General features: G+C 48.9%; 1 protein-coding gene across 2 annotated transcripts; it reads right to left on the bottom strand.

Annotated features, from left to right (window-relative positions):
• Window positions 1–26: 26 nt before the first annotated feature.
• LOC146272393 (protein bicaudal D homolog 2-like) lies at window positions 27–13,917 on the bottom strand. Of its 2 annotated transcripts, XM_084705762.1 has the most exons (8): window positions 13,384–13,917; window positions 9,420–9,632; window positions 8,108–8,260; window positions 7,465–7,914; window positions 4,864–5,889; window positions 3,752–3,903; window positions 2,851–3,076; window positions 27–1,690 (listed from the first exon to the last, which is right to left on the bottom strand). In XM_084705762.1, exons 1-8 carry the CDS (start codon window positions 13,621–13,623, stop codon window positions 1,688–1,690), a joined length of 2,463 nt encoding a protein of 820 aa, XP_084561888.1. In that variant the 5' UTR covers window positions 13,624–13,917; the 3' UTR covers window positions 27–1,687. The 2 variants fall into 2 exon arrangements, with proteins under 2 accessions (XP_084561888.1, XP_084561887.1); XM_084705761.1 differs by having other exon boundaries at window positions 27–3,076.
• Window positions 13,918–14,774: the final 857 nt, after the last annotated feature.

The raw sequence follows: 14,774 nt of genomic DNA, 5'->3' as shown, positions 1-14,774 counted from the left end.
CTTACTTATTAATGACAACACAACACTTTAAAACGTTAAATTTATTTTATTTTCCATTACGCATAACTTTAAAGAAGAGCCACATTAGCTGTCTATGCACATTGTCACTGCATTAAAGAACATGTTTTCCAATGAGCACATTTACCACATTTTCAAACGGTCCTATGAAATAGCAGAATTACCTTGTTATTTTGGTACCAGTATACCATCCATCATAATCAACAACCACAACGTTGTATCAAATAAATACAAATAAGTGATGATTTAGTACAAACATATGCAAACACATGAGAAGCAAAACTGTGAGAATAAGTATAAAATTCTTTAACATGACATTAACTGCTTTCCCCCAATGGACTCTACTTTCAAATTGCACTTACAGTTTGCAAGTTTACAAGCACCCCAGCTGTTTTGTTAAACAAACAATACTGACAAAATGGCACAGCATAATTGTAGACAAGGTAACTTTATTTTCTTCAGATTTTTAGGAAGTGAAATGTTTTTTTTATATAAAAATGTTCATAAAATAAAGCTAGCTAAATAAAAATCTTCTTAATAATATTTAATTAATATTATTTTAACATCACCTTTACCATACAAAGCTTGAGAATAAATAAATACTTGCATTAATATTCTCATTCAGTCACACTAATATTTCTGAAACAGACTCATAACAAGGTGGCCAAAGTTAACAGTTATGGGTTCTGAAACATCTAATCTTGCATTCAAGGCCACACTATTACATTTTTTTTCATCAGTTTCACTCACTCTTCCTTTTAGTGGGTAATGACAAATGTGCTTCTCTTCATTAAATCAATAAGAAATGTAACAGAGATACAGTTCTGGTACTCCTTTGTGAACAGAAAGGCACAATCATCGCAGGCCAAGAGGTGAATAACAAAGGCAAAGTCTCCTGATGAGCTTGATCATTTGTCAAACAAATTATGAAGATGTGGTAAATATTAGAAGACTTATTTCAATGCATCTTCAATATCTGTTTTCTGTCAATTCCTGCTTGTCTGTTAGGCCCCATTGTATTATTGACCCCAGAGAAACCTGAAATAAGTCACTTAGGTTCCTATGACCGTCCCGATGTCAAACAAAATAAATATCCATGTTCAACGTGGCTTTCCTTGAAAATTAAACTATGAATCTGGCAGTTACTTTCAAGCGCAAATAATAAAAAATATCTATAATATTCAAGTTAATCAAAACATATGTTCCAAAAGGTCATGACTTGAAGGTAACAGAAGCCAAACAACATCTTATGACAGTCACGGAGGTGTCACAAGCATGATTCTGAAAAATAACTGTAACAAAAGTGTGCAGTAACGGGGGGGGGGGGGGGGTCAGGTGTTGACTCAGAGGGATTATCAAGGAGAAATGTTAGGGAGGGGGGCTGGTGTTGTCAGGGAAGGGGGCTGATGTGGTCAGGGAGGGGGGCTGGTGGAGTCAGGGAGGGGGTCTGGAGGTCCACACCCACACACTATGGATTCCGGAAGCCTCACTGATGCACCAAACTTCACGTGAATTCACGTCCGTCTTTAAGATCAATGGTGTGTGCGTGTGTGTGTGTCTACCACAAGGCAGTGTGTGTGTGTGCTTTTGTATAGTCAGCAACAGGGTTCTCTCTCCACCACGGTGAAAGGTACGCCATACACAACCTGAAGAATTCTGCATGATTTAGTTACTGCGAAAAAATTGGAGAGATTTAAAAGAAATACCGTTAAAATCATCATGTATGGATTCTGACATTTTTCACCCGATTAAATCACTTGTGTGTTAATTGTGTGGTATTTAGTGAGGTAAAGTTAGGATGGAAAGATGAGTTAGTGGCTGTGGTTAGAATGCAGAGTGTATGGAGACTCGAGGACAGTGCATGCTATGCATTTGATTGCAAGAAATAGAGGACTCACACTAATGGCGACACACACGTTAGATGAGTCGACTACCACCCACACATATGAAAGGAAACGATGGAGGCGTCGACTGGACATGAGAAGGTGACTGACGAGCAGATGGAGGTAGGATGGAGGTAGCGGGACAAGATCACAAACACTTAAACTTGTTGAATTCTGTCTTTCCACACACAGAATGAGTCCCCCGAATTGTTATAACACAGCCGAACGTGTTTTACCAAGTCTGTATTTTAGTTTTCAGAATGGAAACCATGCTTTGATCCTACATTCTCTATCCTTCAAAAGTGCAACATCTTAATCTCATAACATCTTAAATAACACCTGATGTAGCAGCGAGAGGAACCCACAACACAGATTCCTGCCTAATACGTTTTAAAGTGCTTCATTATCCTCCAGCTACAGAATAGTAAGTAAAAGAATTCCTTCAAGATCTACTCTCCTTGAGAGATTATTGTTGAGCCCCTCAAACGGAGCAGGGCAATCCCCAAGCGTAGTCTCTTGGCATCTGCAGCCTGGCCTACCGCCTGCCAGACTTAAGGCTTCATCATCCTCTATGCTAGCTGCAAGTAGTGTTTCATGATAGCGACGCAAGTTCTGCACTCTCACCCCTACAAAAGCTTCAGCGATGTTGGCGTAGCCTAGCGAATGGCGGTGGAGGTTACCCTTGAACGTAGCTAGCATCCCGCCATGCTGAGAGCATCATAACTGCAGCTATGTTAGCCGTTCGCCTGGTTAAACCCCATTGTCCCAGACACAGAATTTGCATGCCGGCGTAGCGTTACAACAGCATGAGGCGGTGACGTGAGGTTAAACACACACACAGAGTTCAAAGGTTACAGTAGATCTTGTACTTCTCGCTGCAGAGAACCACAGGTCTTCCCAGAATGCACGGGGGCTCGGGAAGACCCCGCCAGGAGTGCCTGGGACTTACGTGGTGGTTGGCGGCTCCTCTGCCCTTGGCGGAGGTCTTCCCCCGGCCGCCCGCGCCGCTGCGCCTGGCCTGCTCGTGGTCAAACTCCAGGTCCTCAAGGCGCTGAGTCAGGGCCAGCTTCTGCTGGATGGCCATGCGGAGGAGCGAGTTCAGGGTCTTCTTTTCGTCCTCGGCCGCGGCCAGCTGCCTCTGCATGTCGTCCAGCTGGGTGACGTACTCGTCGCAGCTGCCGGAGAGAGGGTGAGGCGGAAAGAGTGGATGAAATTAAGAGGGGAAAGAGAAAATGTGTGTTAGTCATAAAAAAAAGAGTGTGGGGGGAGACAGAATGGGAGTTCAAATAATTCCCAGTTTTCCCCTGCAGAGGGCGCTAATCGTCTGTTGTGGCTGTGGTCTGCCTTCATGTGTTTTCTCCATTCCCCCCGGTCTCCACATTTTCCAGATGCTGTCACTGAAGCCCCTGCCAGCAGTCTCTCCCAAACGCTACACTGTTACATCAGAAAACTCCCACAATGCCCTCTGTTTTCCCCACAGAGGGAAAACCGCATAGCCTGCTCAGTAACCTAGATTCTCATTGGTGCAGTTCACATGTCTAAACCCCAATCAAAACTAGTGTTTGCTCAGTCAAAGATTTTAAAGTGATGTTGACTGTATATCATATAAATACATATTATAAAACATAGGGTCCCTAAATTAAGGGGCAACTCCATATTACTTTTAGCCCAAAAGTATAAGGTTGTATTATTATTATTATAGTAGGCTATACTGAAAGACCTACAAAGACGAAACGATATGTATACCCTGGTATTCTCTTATTAAAAAAGATTCCATCAAACCATGACATCCTCAGTGACTTTATAGCGTTAGCGTGTTAGCATGTTAGCAAGTTAGCATGTTAGCTCACCGCGTGGCGAACATGGCGCGTAGCGAGGAGAAGGTGGCGGCGTCCTCCTTCAGACCCTTCAGCTCGTTCCTCAGCTTCATCATGGTGTCCGTCACCATCGTCTTCTCAATGTCGTACTTGCTCTTCAGATTGGCCAGCGCCACCTCTGCCGTCTGTGTGTGTGTGAGATTGTTTTTATGACAGACCGCCGACTGCTCTCTGATTACATACTCACACACAATCCCTCATAAACTTTACTGTAAACACACACAAACAATACTCTGCATGAAAAACACAAGCACGCACACACACACATTCACGCACACACTCAACACACACACACATTAAGTTGAACTATAAATAAAAACTTTATAAGCTGTACTAAAAAAACACACACACGAGCTATCCTGCAAACACACACACGCCCCCCCCCCCGGTCCCAGTCAACCCCCCCCCCCCCCAGTCCCAGTCACCCCCCCTCCCCCGGTCCCAGTCACCCCCCCTCCCCCGGTCCCAGTCACCCCCCCCCCCGGTCCCAGTCACCCCGCTCCCTCCCTGGTCCCAGCCACCCCCCCTCCCTGTTCCCAGTCACCCCCCCTCCCTGGTCCCAGCCACCCCCCCTCCCTGGTCCCAGACACCCCCCCCTCCCTGGTCCCAGCCACCCCCCCCCCCGGTCCCAGTCACCCCGCTCCCTCCCTGGTCCCAGCCACCCCCCCTCCCTGTTCCCAGTCACCCCCCCTCCCTGGTCCCAGCCACCCCCCCTCCCTGGTCCCAGACACCCCCCCCTCCCTGGTCCCAGCCACCCCCCCTCCCTGGTCCCGTCACCCCCCCCCCCTGGTCCCAGTCACCCCCCCTCCCTGGTCCCGTCACCCCCCCCCCCCCTGGTCCCAGTCACCCCCCCTCCCTGGTCCCGTCACCCCCCCCCCCCTGGTCCCAGTCACCCCCCCCCCCCCCCTGGTCCCAGTCACCCCCCCTCCCTGGTCCCAGTCACCCCCCCCCCCCTGGTCCCAGTCACCCCCCCCCCCCCCGGTCCCAGTCACCCCCCCCTCCCTGGTCCCAGTCACCCTGCTCCCTCCCTGGTCCCAGTCACCCCGCTCCCTCCCTGGTCCCAGTCACCCCGCTCCCTCCCTCACCTGCTTATTGGCCTTCAGCACGGTCCTCAGGGTGGCGATCTGCTCCCTCTTGGTGCTGAGCAGGGACTTGAGCTTCAGAATCTCCCCCATGCAGGCATCCTTGTCCTTGTCTGCCACCGAGCCCAGCTCCATGGAGGCCAGCCTCTGGCGGGACAGCTCCGTGGTTCGGTCCACCGCCTGCTGCAGGTGGCGGATCTGGTCGCGGATGATGGCTACCAGGTTGTAGATGTTCATGGGCTCTGCGCGCGGCTCGGGGGCCGGGGCCGAGGGAGTAGAGGCCGGGGCGGCGTCGCCGGCACTCCCGGGGTCGGACGACTCCGGTACGAGACCGTTGTCGAGCAGGACCGGGGACGACCTCCGACCTCTGCCCTCGCGACCCCGCCCCAGGCTGGCCTTGCCGTCCTTGTAGTAGTCCAGCATGACGCGGTTGGGCGTCTCGTTGTTGCACATGCACACGTGGTTGTAGAGGTTGGCCAGCTCCTCGCTGAAAGCCACCAGCTCGTCCTGGGCCACGTTGAGGCTGCCCTGCGACTCCCCCGCCGCCTCGCTCACCTGCCTCAGCTCCTTCTCCAGCCGCGCCACCTCCTGGCGCTCCGCCCGGCTGCTCTCCTCCAGGGACCCCAGCTTGGAGCTCAGCTCCTGGACGTGGGCCTCCAGCCGGCCGCGCTCCTCGTCGTACCGGGCCCGGCACTCCTGGTACTCGGCCTTCAGGGCCTTCAGCTCCTGGCGCAGGTCACCCGCCTCGGACACGGCCACCGTGTACTTGCAGCGGAGGATCTCCGGCCCGTCGATGTCCAGCTCGTAGTAGTCGCCGCCGCCGCCGTCGTCGTCCCGGCTGTCGCGCTCCTTCTCGCTGTCCAGGGCCGAGTGGCGCTCCTTGCTGGCCTGGAGCTTCCGCATGGCGCTCAGGTTCTCGCTGAGGCGGCCCACCGTCTCCCTCTGCTCGTCCAGGGAGCCGTGAGCCTCCTCCAGCTGCTTCTGGGAGTCCTGCAGCGAGGACAGCAGAGACGCCTTGTCTCGCTCCACCTGGAGGACACATGGCAGGCAAGAGATGATCGATCTGTACGGCAAAAACATGACATGTCCTCTGATCTTTCCGAAACCTTTCCCATTAAAGTATGTGTGGTTTCGAATGAAATTAAACTTAACTTGTAGAACGTTTCATTGCACTTATATGACGTATATTGCTTTTTTATAAAGTATTAGAGATTAAAAAACACCATTAAAGTATAAGTAACCTGGTGCAGTTATAAGTAACCCCCGACATATTTTATGTTTTAAGTAAAAGTTAAGTGACTAAATGTGTCCCGTTATCTGGAATTGTACCGTTTCCATTGTAACTGATTACATGGGTACTTCACTGATGAATTGAAAACATAAAACAAGAAACACAAGTGAATCGACCGCCAACCACTCTAACAGTTCACACACAGGGGAAACATGTTCAAACGTTATCTGTATGCTTTCTATGAGATGGAAAACTTGGTGTTTATTTAAAACCAGTTTCGTCAATTAGTGACAAAAAATGAATAAACACCATTTCAGGGGTTTTCAAGGACCTTTCTGTCACAAGGCACAACCCTGTTCACAACTACCACTGACCCTGGTCAACCCCTCCACACCACTCAACATGTTTACCCACTCACAGTAAACATCAGAACATGTCTTCAATCAGCGTTATGCTGGAAACTGAGAACTTTAGGGGCCTTCAGGGTTGAACCGTAACATTTCTTTGTTGAATACATTTTCTGTACCTGCCTATTACCCTCTCTCAGTTAATGCTTCATGTAGTAGTGTATATATAGCGTATCATATACGAGTATAACTATAGTGATGTAACACGACTAATTGCCTAAGCATTGGTGTTATGTAATGGTATTAATGCCTGCACGGGTTGATACAGTCTGCAGAAAGTGTGTGGGTGTGTGTGCAGACAGTGTGTGTGTGTGTGCAGACAGTGTGTGTGTGTGTGCAGACAGTGTGTTTGTGTGTGCAGACAGTGTGTGTGTGTGTGTGCAGACAGTGTGTGTGTGTGTGTGCAGACAGCGTGTGTGTGTGTGCAGACAGCGTGTGTGTGTGTGCAGACAGTGTGTGTGTGTGTGCAGACAGTGTGTGTGTGTGTGCAGACAGTGTGTGTGTGTGTGTGTGTGTGCAGACAGTGTGTGTGTGTGTGTGTGCAGACAGTGTGTGTGTGTGTGTGCAGACAGCGTGTGTGTGTGTGTGCAGACAGCGTGTGTGTGTGTGCAGACAGTGTGTGTGTGTGTGTGCAGACTGTGTGTGTGTGTGTGCAGACAGTGTGTGTGTGTGTGTGCAGACAGTGTGTGTGTGTGTGCAGACAGTGTGTGTGTGTGTGCAGACAGTGTGTGTGTGTGTGTGCAGACAGTGTGTGTGTGTGTGTGTGTGCAGACAGTGTGTGTGTGTGTGTGCAGACAGTGTGTGTGTGTGTGTGTGTGCAGACAGTGTGTGTGTGTGTGTGTGTGCAGACAGTGTGTGTGTGTGTGTGCAGACAGTGTGTGTGTGTGTGTGTGTGCAGACAGCGTGTGTGTGTGTGTGCAGACAGTGTGTGTGTGTGTGCAGACAGTGTGTGTGTGTTCTCAGTACCTGCATGAGCTGCTGCTTGAGTTTCTGAATCTCCGAGATGTTCAGCTCGCTCAGCAGGTCGTCCACCAGGCTGGGGGCGGGTCTGAAGGCCTCCCCTCGCTTCGCCCCCACGTCCCTGTGGTCCTCCCCGCCACCGCCCCCCCTGGACACGCCGTTCTCCAGCCCCCGGATCAGGGCCCCGTGGTCGGGCTCGCTGCCGGGGGAAGAGGGGTCCAGCGAGATGCCGCCCAGGGGGCCGTGGTAGAAGGCGTCTCCGATGGTCATGTGGTGGGAGAGCTCCTTGCGCAGCGCAGCCTTCTGCTCGCGCTCGGTCTTGATGGTCTCCAGGGCCTCGGAGAGCTGGCGCTCGCAGATCTCCCTGAGTCGCAGGGCCTCCTCCAGCTGGCTGTGGAGACACTGGGAGTCCTCCTCCAGGCGACGGATCTCGTGCTTCAGGCCCTCAAACTCCACCTGGCGGCGGAGAGGAGGAGCTCCGTGGCTTCACTGACTTCATACGGTAAACGTGCCGATTATGTCATGGCTGCTTTTTGGGAACCTTAAAACTTGATCGAGTTCTCTCTTTTTTTACATTTGTATTGTCATCAAACAGCTCTCCTACACGGCTACCCAGTCCCGACCGAACTGGTTGCCGCCCCTCTCTCACCTGGCTCTGCCTCAGCAGGGAGACCTGCTTCTGCAGGGAGATGTTCTCCTCCTCCAGCTCGCTGTAGTCCTGCAGCAGGCGCGCCTCCCGCACCTTGTACTCCCTGATGTCGGCACGCAGCTGGCCCTGCTGCAGCTCCACCAGAGCACAGCTCTGAGCCGGGCCGGGGGCACGGGAGGAGGGGCGGAGAGAGGGGGGGTGAGGAGAGAGAGGGGAGGGGGGTGGTGAGGGGGTGGAGAGAGGGGAGGGGGTGGAGAGAGAATGAGGGGAGAAAAGAGGGGGGGGGGGGGTGAGGAGAGAGGGGGTGAGGAGAGAGGGGGGTTGAGGAGAGGGGGTGGAGAGAGTGGGGATGGAGACAGAGTGGAGGGGGGTGTGAAGAGAGGGGGGGTGGGGAGAGAGAGAGGGGGTGTGGGGAGGAGAGAGAGGGGAAGGGTTGAAAGAAAGAAGTGCTATTAGATTTGATAGAACAGGTATTTGCATATAGGATCATTGTACTTCACAGTCACCCAGTCCATCATCCATAGCTTGTGTTTTGCTTCTATAAAAAGGGAAAGCATATTCCATGAATTATATATGTTTGGTACAAATGCAGCGCCTCCATTTAGAAAGTGAAACTGCAATGAACAAAGCTGCATCCAGCCAGGGTGCATGTGGACTGAAGGGCTCGTGGGCTTTCAGAGTTCTAACAAGCTGCTCCAACGAGGGGGGGAAGCACAGGACCCAGTATGGCCGCCAAGCCAGGCCAAACCAGGCCACACTGGGCCCTAGCGGAGGACACCCTTTGTGTCACTCACAGAGGACGATTACATCATTCCTCTCTCCTGTGTGGACACACACACACACAAACACACTGACTTATCCCCACTATAGGCAGACTCCGTTTCTTAGTGTGTCTCAGTAAATATAAATCTCTTATAGGTCTTCCAATCCCATTAGCTCCAAGTCTGCTTCTCTATTAATAGAAATATCCATATCACCCAGAATATAATCCCAACCCTGTATACTACTGCTACTGAATAAATCGACTTGACCCTTATATAATGCTTATAAGTTTGACGCACTAATGCACAAACACACCCCAAGCACACACAAACCTCCATCATTAAGTCTATTTCTGTTTATATGGTCTAATTCAAATTCTACGTCAGGTACCTGACTCCCCTAACAGAACCAGAGTTACAACATAAACATCCCCTCTCAGTCGAAATAAAAAACATTTCTAACCGATCTTGCATCTGATACGATGTTCACCAGCTACCCACCACCCCCCCAACCCCAAACCTGCGTGTCACTCCTTCCTGTCCCGGCTCACCTCTCTCATCTCCAAGGCGACGGAGGCCATGCGTTCGTTTTCGGCCTGGGTGCAGCCGAGGGTGTCCCTGGCCTGCCTCAGCTCAGTCTGCAGCTCCAGCACCAGCCTCTGATAGTGGGCCTCCTTGCTTGCCGACTCCAAGATCAGACACTCCTCCCTGCTCTCCCCGTCTGCCGCCACCTTCCTGTGGGTGGAGTAGGCCTGGCCGAACGCCTGGAGGGATGGAGGACACAGTCAGGCCTGTGGATGGGGTGGGTGTGGATGGGGTGGGTGTGGATGGGGTGGGTGTGGATGGGGTGGGTGTGGATGGGGTGGGTGTGGATGGGGGTTGGTGTGTGCTTTTGGGGGGGGGGGGGGGGGGTGTACATGTTTGTGTCTTCACCGGCGCAGTCAAATTTTTCTAAATAAGACTTAACCTTAAGCCATAACTTAAAAATAAACGTCAGATTGAAGAATATACAGTGGACAATCTCTAACTGGGTGTTCAAGAGCTCAGCTGAACGTCTGGTGACATGGCTGGAAGAACATCAATCTCATCGTCAGCTGTGGACCTGGAGAACAACCTGCCCCCCCCCCCCCCCCCCCCCAAAAGCACACACCAACCCCCATCCACACCCACCCCCACACCACCACCACCACCACCGCATCACTGGGACCGTCCAACTGCCAACTGGTGATGTAACAGACTCTGTACCCCGTCCAGGACAGCGCCTGACCCCCCCCCCCTCCCCCCCCTCACTAAACTTGGGAGCGTTTGGGCGAATGCAAATAATCGTTATGGTGCGACTTATTTGAATTTCTTTACAAAACGCTTGCTAATTAGCTATATGCTCACGACAACGAGAACAAAATATATAGGAAACTCAGGCATTACATTAAGTCATCCATATGGAACGAATATGACAGACTTAAATATATTTATCTCTTAACATGGACGAATAGCAAGCAAGATGACAATCACATAGTTGAGTTGATTATATTGTAGCTAAAAATCGTTAACTACCTAGCCTAGCTTATGTTACTGCTCATACCTTGTCACAAAGCTAGCAGTGTTAGCTAGCTAGTTACTGTTACTGTGTGACTTAGATAAACCGTGTCTTCGTTATTGTCGATGTAGCTAGAAACCTTTTCCCTTTTTATTGAAGGGCAGCAACATAGGATTATGTGTAAATCGTTGTCGTTTTGGGAAGATCAACCAAACTCCTCGTAAAAACGGAATTTTGTGTGAGAGAGCTAAGGTAACTACTGGCTGCCGGAAGTTGTTGACCTAACTTGTGCAATATGCGGAAGTGCGGCGTGTTTAGGGAATTAAGATGAAATCTAAATTATGTATTCAACCAGACGTGTTTTTCTTTTCTTTTTTTTTTTACTTTCTCTGAAACATGTTTTCAATTTTTGTTAACTTCTTTAAATAATGTTTTTATTAACAGATAGAGCGTAGCTAGTTAGATCAACACTTGTATTATTGTTTTTGTTGATTTTATGTAAAGCACTTTTGAGCGGCAATTCTTGTATGAAAAGTGCTAAATAAATAGTCTTACTTACTTACCCTCATAAGTAATTCACTAAAGACGAGACCAAGTTGTGACATCTGGAGTGACTCACAGTCTAACTGCGGACACACATGAAGACCAGACAGTGACAAATAGGAAGAGAGCCTGATAACCACGGTGACAACTGCTTCATCTCTCATGCCCTCACCGCCACAGAACAGGTCAGACTATGGACTGTGTTTCTCCACTGCTCCGACAGCAGTGTAGCGTCCAGTATCCTGGCCCTGATTGGTTGGTTAGGGTTAGCGCTAACCATAGCTTCTAGAAAGCTATGGTTAGCGCTAACCGCTATGGTTAGCGCTAACCCTAACCAACCAATCAGGGCCAGGATACTGGACGCTAAACTGAGACACGTTGATGGTCCCTCTTTCCTTCAGGTAGTCATCAGAATCAGAAAGGGGTTTTAATCGCATGAAAGTTTGCACAGACAAGGAATTTACTTTGGCAGGAAGGTGCATACAATCAACATATAGGAGGAGGAGGAGGAGTCATTCCTCTGTCACATGGCCATTCAGCGAGAAACCCTGACTCTCAAGAGTGATCCAGGGTTATACAGTCCAGCTGCTTGCTCTTGGAACTCAGGGTATTCTGAACAGCTTGGCTGAGCTGGCCGTGAAACAGGCAGGGGAGGATGAAGCTGTGTTTATGAGCTTAGCGTGTGTTACCTCAACCTGTGTCAGAGCCCCTGTCTGAGCCGGTGCCAGACTACACACATGCCGTCATAAGAACACACAATCCCCGTGACAACACACAGGTGTCCAGAAGTCCACAGAAGGGTTAAAGCGAGCACTGCCTTCTAGAAGTTAATTTGGTGTTCAGTGAATGACCCTCTTTGGCATAGAGTGTACGTGTTGGTATGTGGGTCAGTTGTAGACAGGAGTACTCTTTGCCCTTTTCTCGCTCTCTTCTCTCTTCGCTTCTCTTCTCAGTTTACAACAAACTTCAGAAGACAATCGACATTTAAAAAAGCTAAATGCTGTGTTTCCGACCAAAAAAAAACACTTTATTTTTATTAAGGATTGAGGAGGGTTCAGCATGGGTCAAAGACAGACTACACAACAGCATCTTCTCACTGTTCCTACAAATCCCACAAGGCTTCACTCTAGGGTTTGGGGAAAGTCCTCGTCTAGGGCCAAAAAGTGCCTTCAGAGAGATAGAAGGGCGAATCCTATTAGGCCCAGTGGAAGACTTAGGCCTTTATTTAGTGCTGGTTAGAAACTATTACAGTTACACAGAGACCACATTTAAAAGGCTTACTCAAACATGGCCTCAGGGTGTCTGGGCGAGGGTGCGCATGCGTGTGGCTCTGGTAGCTAAAGTAGGTGTTCGGCGATGCAGGTGTGTGTGTCTAAGCGCCTTATATTATCAAATGGGCCAATTTGTTTTAGTTACCCTGTCACTGTATGCAATCTTATGTGATACAGTTTTACAGAGACCAAAACATTCTATTGAACTAGGGGTGAATTCTAGGTACATCGTGTGACTGCATGCCCTTGACGAAGATGGAGGTTTAAGAATACTGGAATTCCTTATCTGTTAAGGGAGTCTCCCGTTGGAAACATTGTCAGTGTGGGTTAATTTGTGGGGTACCTCAGGAAGAATTGATCTAAGATTAGATAAATATATCTGAGTGGATGTCTAGCTTGTGTTTTTCACTTTGAGAGCACGGACAGATGCTGTGAGGAATGATGCACATCTAACACAACGTACTTCAAATGTATTTAAGTTGTCTTCTGAAGCCCGATAGAGGTGGGCTGTGTCTGGATTCACTGGAGACACAATGACTTAACTGAATCTGAAGTACATTCATCTAGAATTAAATTCACATGTCATAGTCTTTCATTACCAACAAGGACACATGACCTCTAGTTTGTCTCACTCAATTTGCTGCCTACAGCAGGGGAAAAAATATTTCCCAAGCCAGAGTAACACAAGGACTTGCTAGGTTGCTTGCTGAGTTTATTTGAGCACTTTATATGTCAACACCACGATTGAGAGGTTTGAAGAGGTTCAAGGGAGAAAACACACACTTAAAAGAACATGACAGGTCAATATCACATGGCAGATGATACTCATCTGTGTTGTGATAAATTATGAACAGGAAGCAGATTAGGATCTATGCCTAGTGATAATGGGTATACTATTGTGCAATACTTTCAAAAGTTAAAGAACATAATCGGTTGTTATTTTTTGTATTTATTGCATGTAGTTGATATATTGCAAATAGAACATGAAGACTAGCAAGGGAAATGGGTTTGGAAGTAGGATTTAATACTGAGGGAACAATGTTTCTTCTTTGTTTGAAATGATGTTTTAGGAAGGGAACTGTAAGTAACATAACCCGTTTTGACAGCAAAATGAATACATTTGTAGCACAGACGTCTAGGCAAGCTCGCTGTTATTTCGCCTACCTCCTTCAGCTGGTCGAGTTCCTGCCGAACTGTCTCGTACTCGGTCTCCATCTCATCAAAACGCTGTTTGAGTTGTTGTTTCTCCTCGAGCACCGCCAACCCATATTCCGCTGCCTGGATCTTCTCATGGGTCGTTTCACTCAACTCCCGGGATAGACGTTCCATCTCCGCTTGAAGCCACTGTGGCCCGGCCTCTGTTACCAGAGTCGCCTCGGGGTATTCCCGTTCCTCCCCAGACATCTTGGCCAGCCGGTTTCCGCCAACTACAACGATAACGGACCCAGCCCTAGACAGACCGCGGACGATCCCTCTTGCACGCGCAAAATCAGTGCCTCTTGTGTTTGTACTGCATTGCTGAGACTTTCCCACTCACTTCAAGTCACTTTTTGAGAGACACATGTCAGTTACCGAAACCGTTAAGATACTGGTAAAGGCTCCATATACGCCCCCCGTTTTCTTTCCCCTCAAACAACTTCATGAGTCTAGAAAGGAACTAAACTGAGATCATCGGTTTGGAATACGGTGCGTTTCAAGTCTCCCGTTGCATGTTGGGATACGTAGTTCGGAGTTCGGTTTTAAAATACGTGGTCGGTCAGGTTTATGGACTTCAACTCCCACAGTTATTTTTATGGTCCTTCAAGTGTGAGAGAACAAAACGATCGTGAAGGTCTTCTTATAAAGGTTCCTAAACACGGCTGCCATCTACAGAAGCTATGATGGTGTTACAAATCTTTATCCGAATTTTTTATTCCTCAAGGAAACTATATTTTAAGTACACAGATCACTGGCACACACGATCCTTTCTCTTGCGTTTAATTAATCACTGATATTTATTTAGCCATAATTTAATATAGATCCCAAATGCAGAGTATTCATTTGAATAAATAATCATTTCTTCCCGGATGAGCATTTAAAAATTAATGTTGTCCTCTATGCAAAAATAATGACTATAATTCACAGCTCATAGCTCACACATCTGTGTGCAGTGGGAGGAGGGATGTCATGTGTTTAGATGTGTGTGCCAGGGTGTGGAGCAGGAGGCCATGTTTGATCCAGTGTTCTCAGTCCTGAAGCAGACAAGCTCTACACCAGTCCAACACGGATCAAAGTCCAGAGACACTTTATCTTGTCAACATTCACCATTGTGCTTGTTACATTTTACATTTAGTCATTTTTAGCAGACGCTCTTATCCACAGCGACTTACAGTAAGTACAGGGACATTCCTCTGAGGCAAGTAGGGTGAAGTGCCTTGCCCAAGGACACAACGTCATTCAGGCATGGCGGGGAATGGGACCTGCAATCTTCTGACTGCTAGCTCAACTCCCTAACCACTCAGCCACCTGACTCTGTTAGTGTGACAGGTTAGTAACAGACGTGGACACGCTCCGTC

Source organism: Hypomesus nipponensis, chromosome 9, assembly GCF_054491055.1.
Source record: "Hypomesus nipponensis isolate SF chromosome 9, ASM5449105v1, whole genome shotgun sequence".
NCBI classification, from domain to species: domain Eukaryota; kingdom Metazoa; phylum Chordata; class Actinopteri; order Osmeriformes; family Osmeridae; genus Hypomesus; species Hypomesus nipponensis.
The sequence above is the reverse complement of the archived record's forward strand: the minus strand, read 5'-3'. Positions and strand labels throughout refer to the sequence as shown.

Bases quoted from the DNA above. Each gene is read 5' to 3' on its own strand.
- LOC146272393 (XM_084705761.1), bottom strand. From the start codon at position 13,623: ATGTCTGGGGAGGAACGGGAATACCCCGAGGCGACTCTGGTAACAGAG. The intron at 8,261-9,419 runs GTGAGCCGGGAC...GGCCCGGCTCAG, and splicing joins TCGCCTTGGAGATGAGAGAG to AGCTGTGCTCTGGTGGAGCT. The intron at 3,904-4,863 runs GTGAGGGAGGGA...ACACACACACAG, and splicing joins TGCTGAAGGCCAATAAGCAG to ACGGCAGAGGTGGCGCTGGC.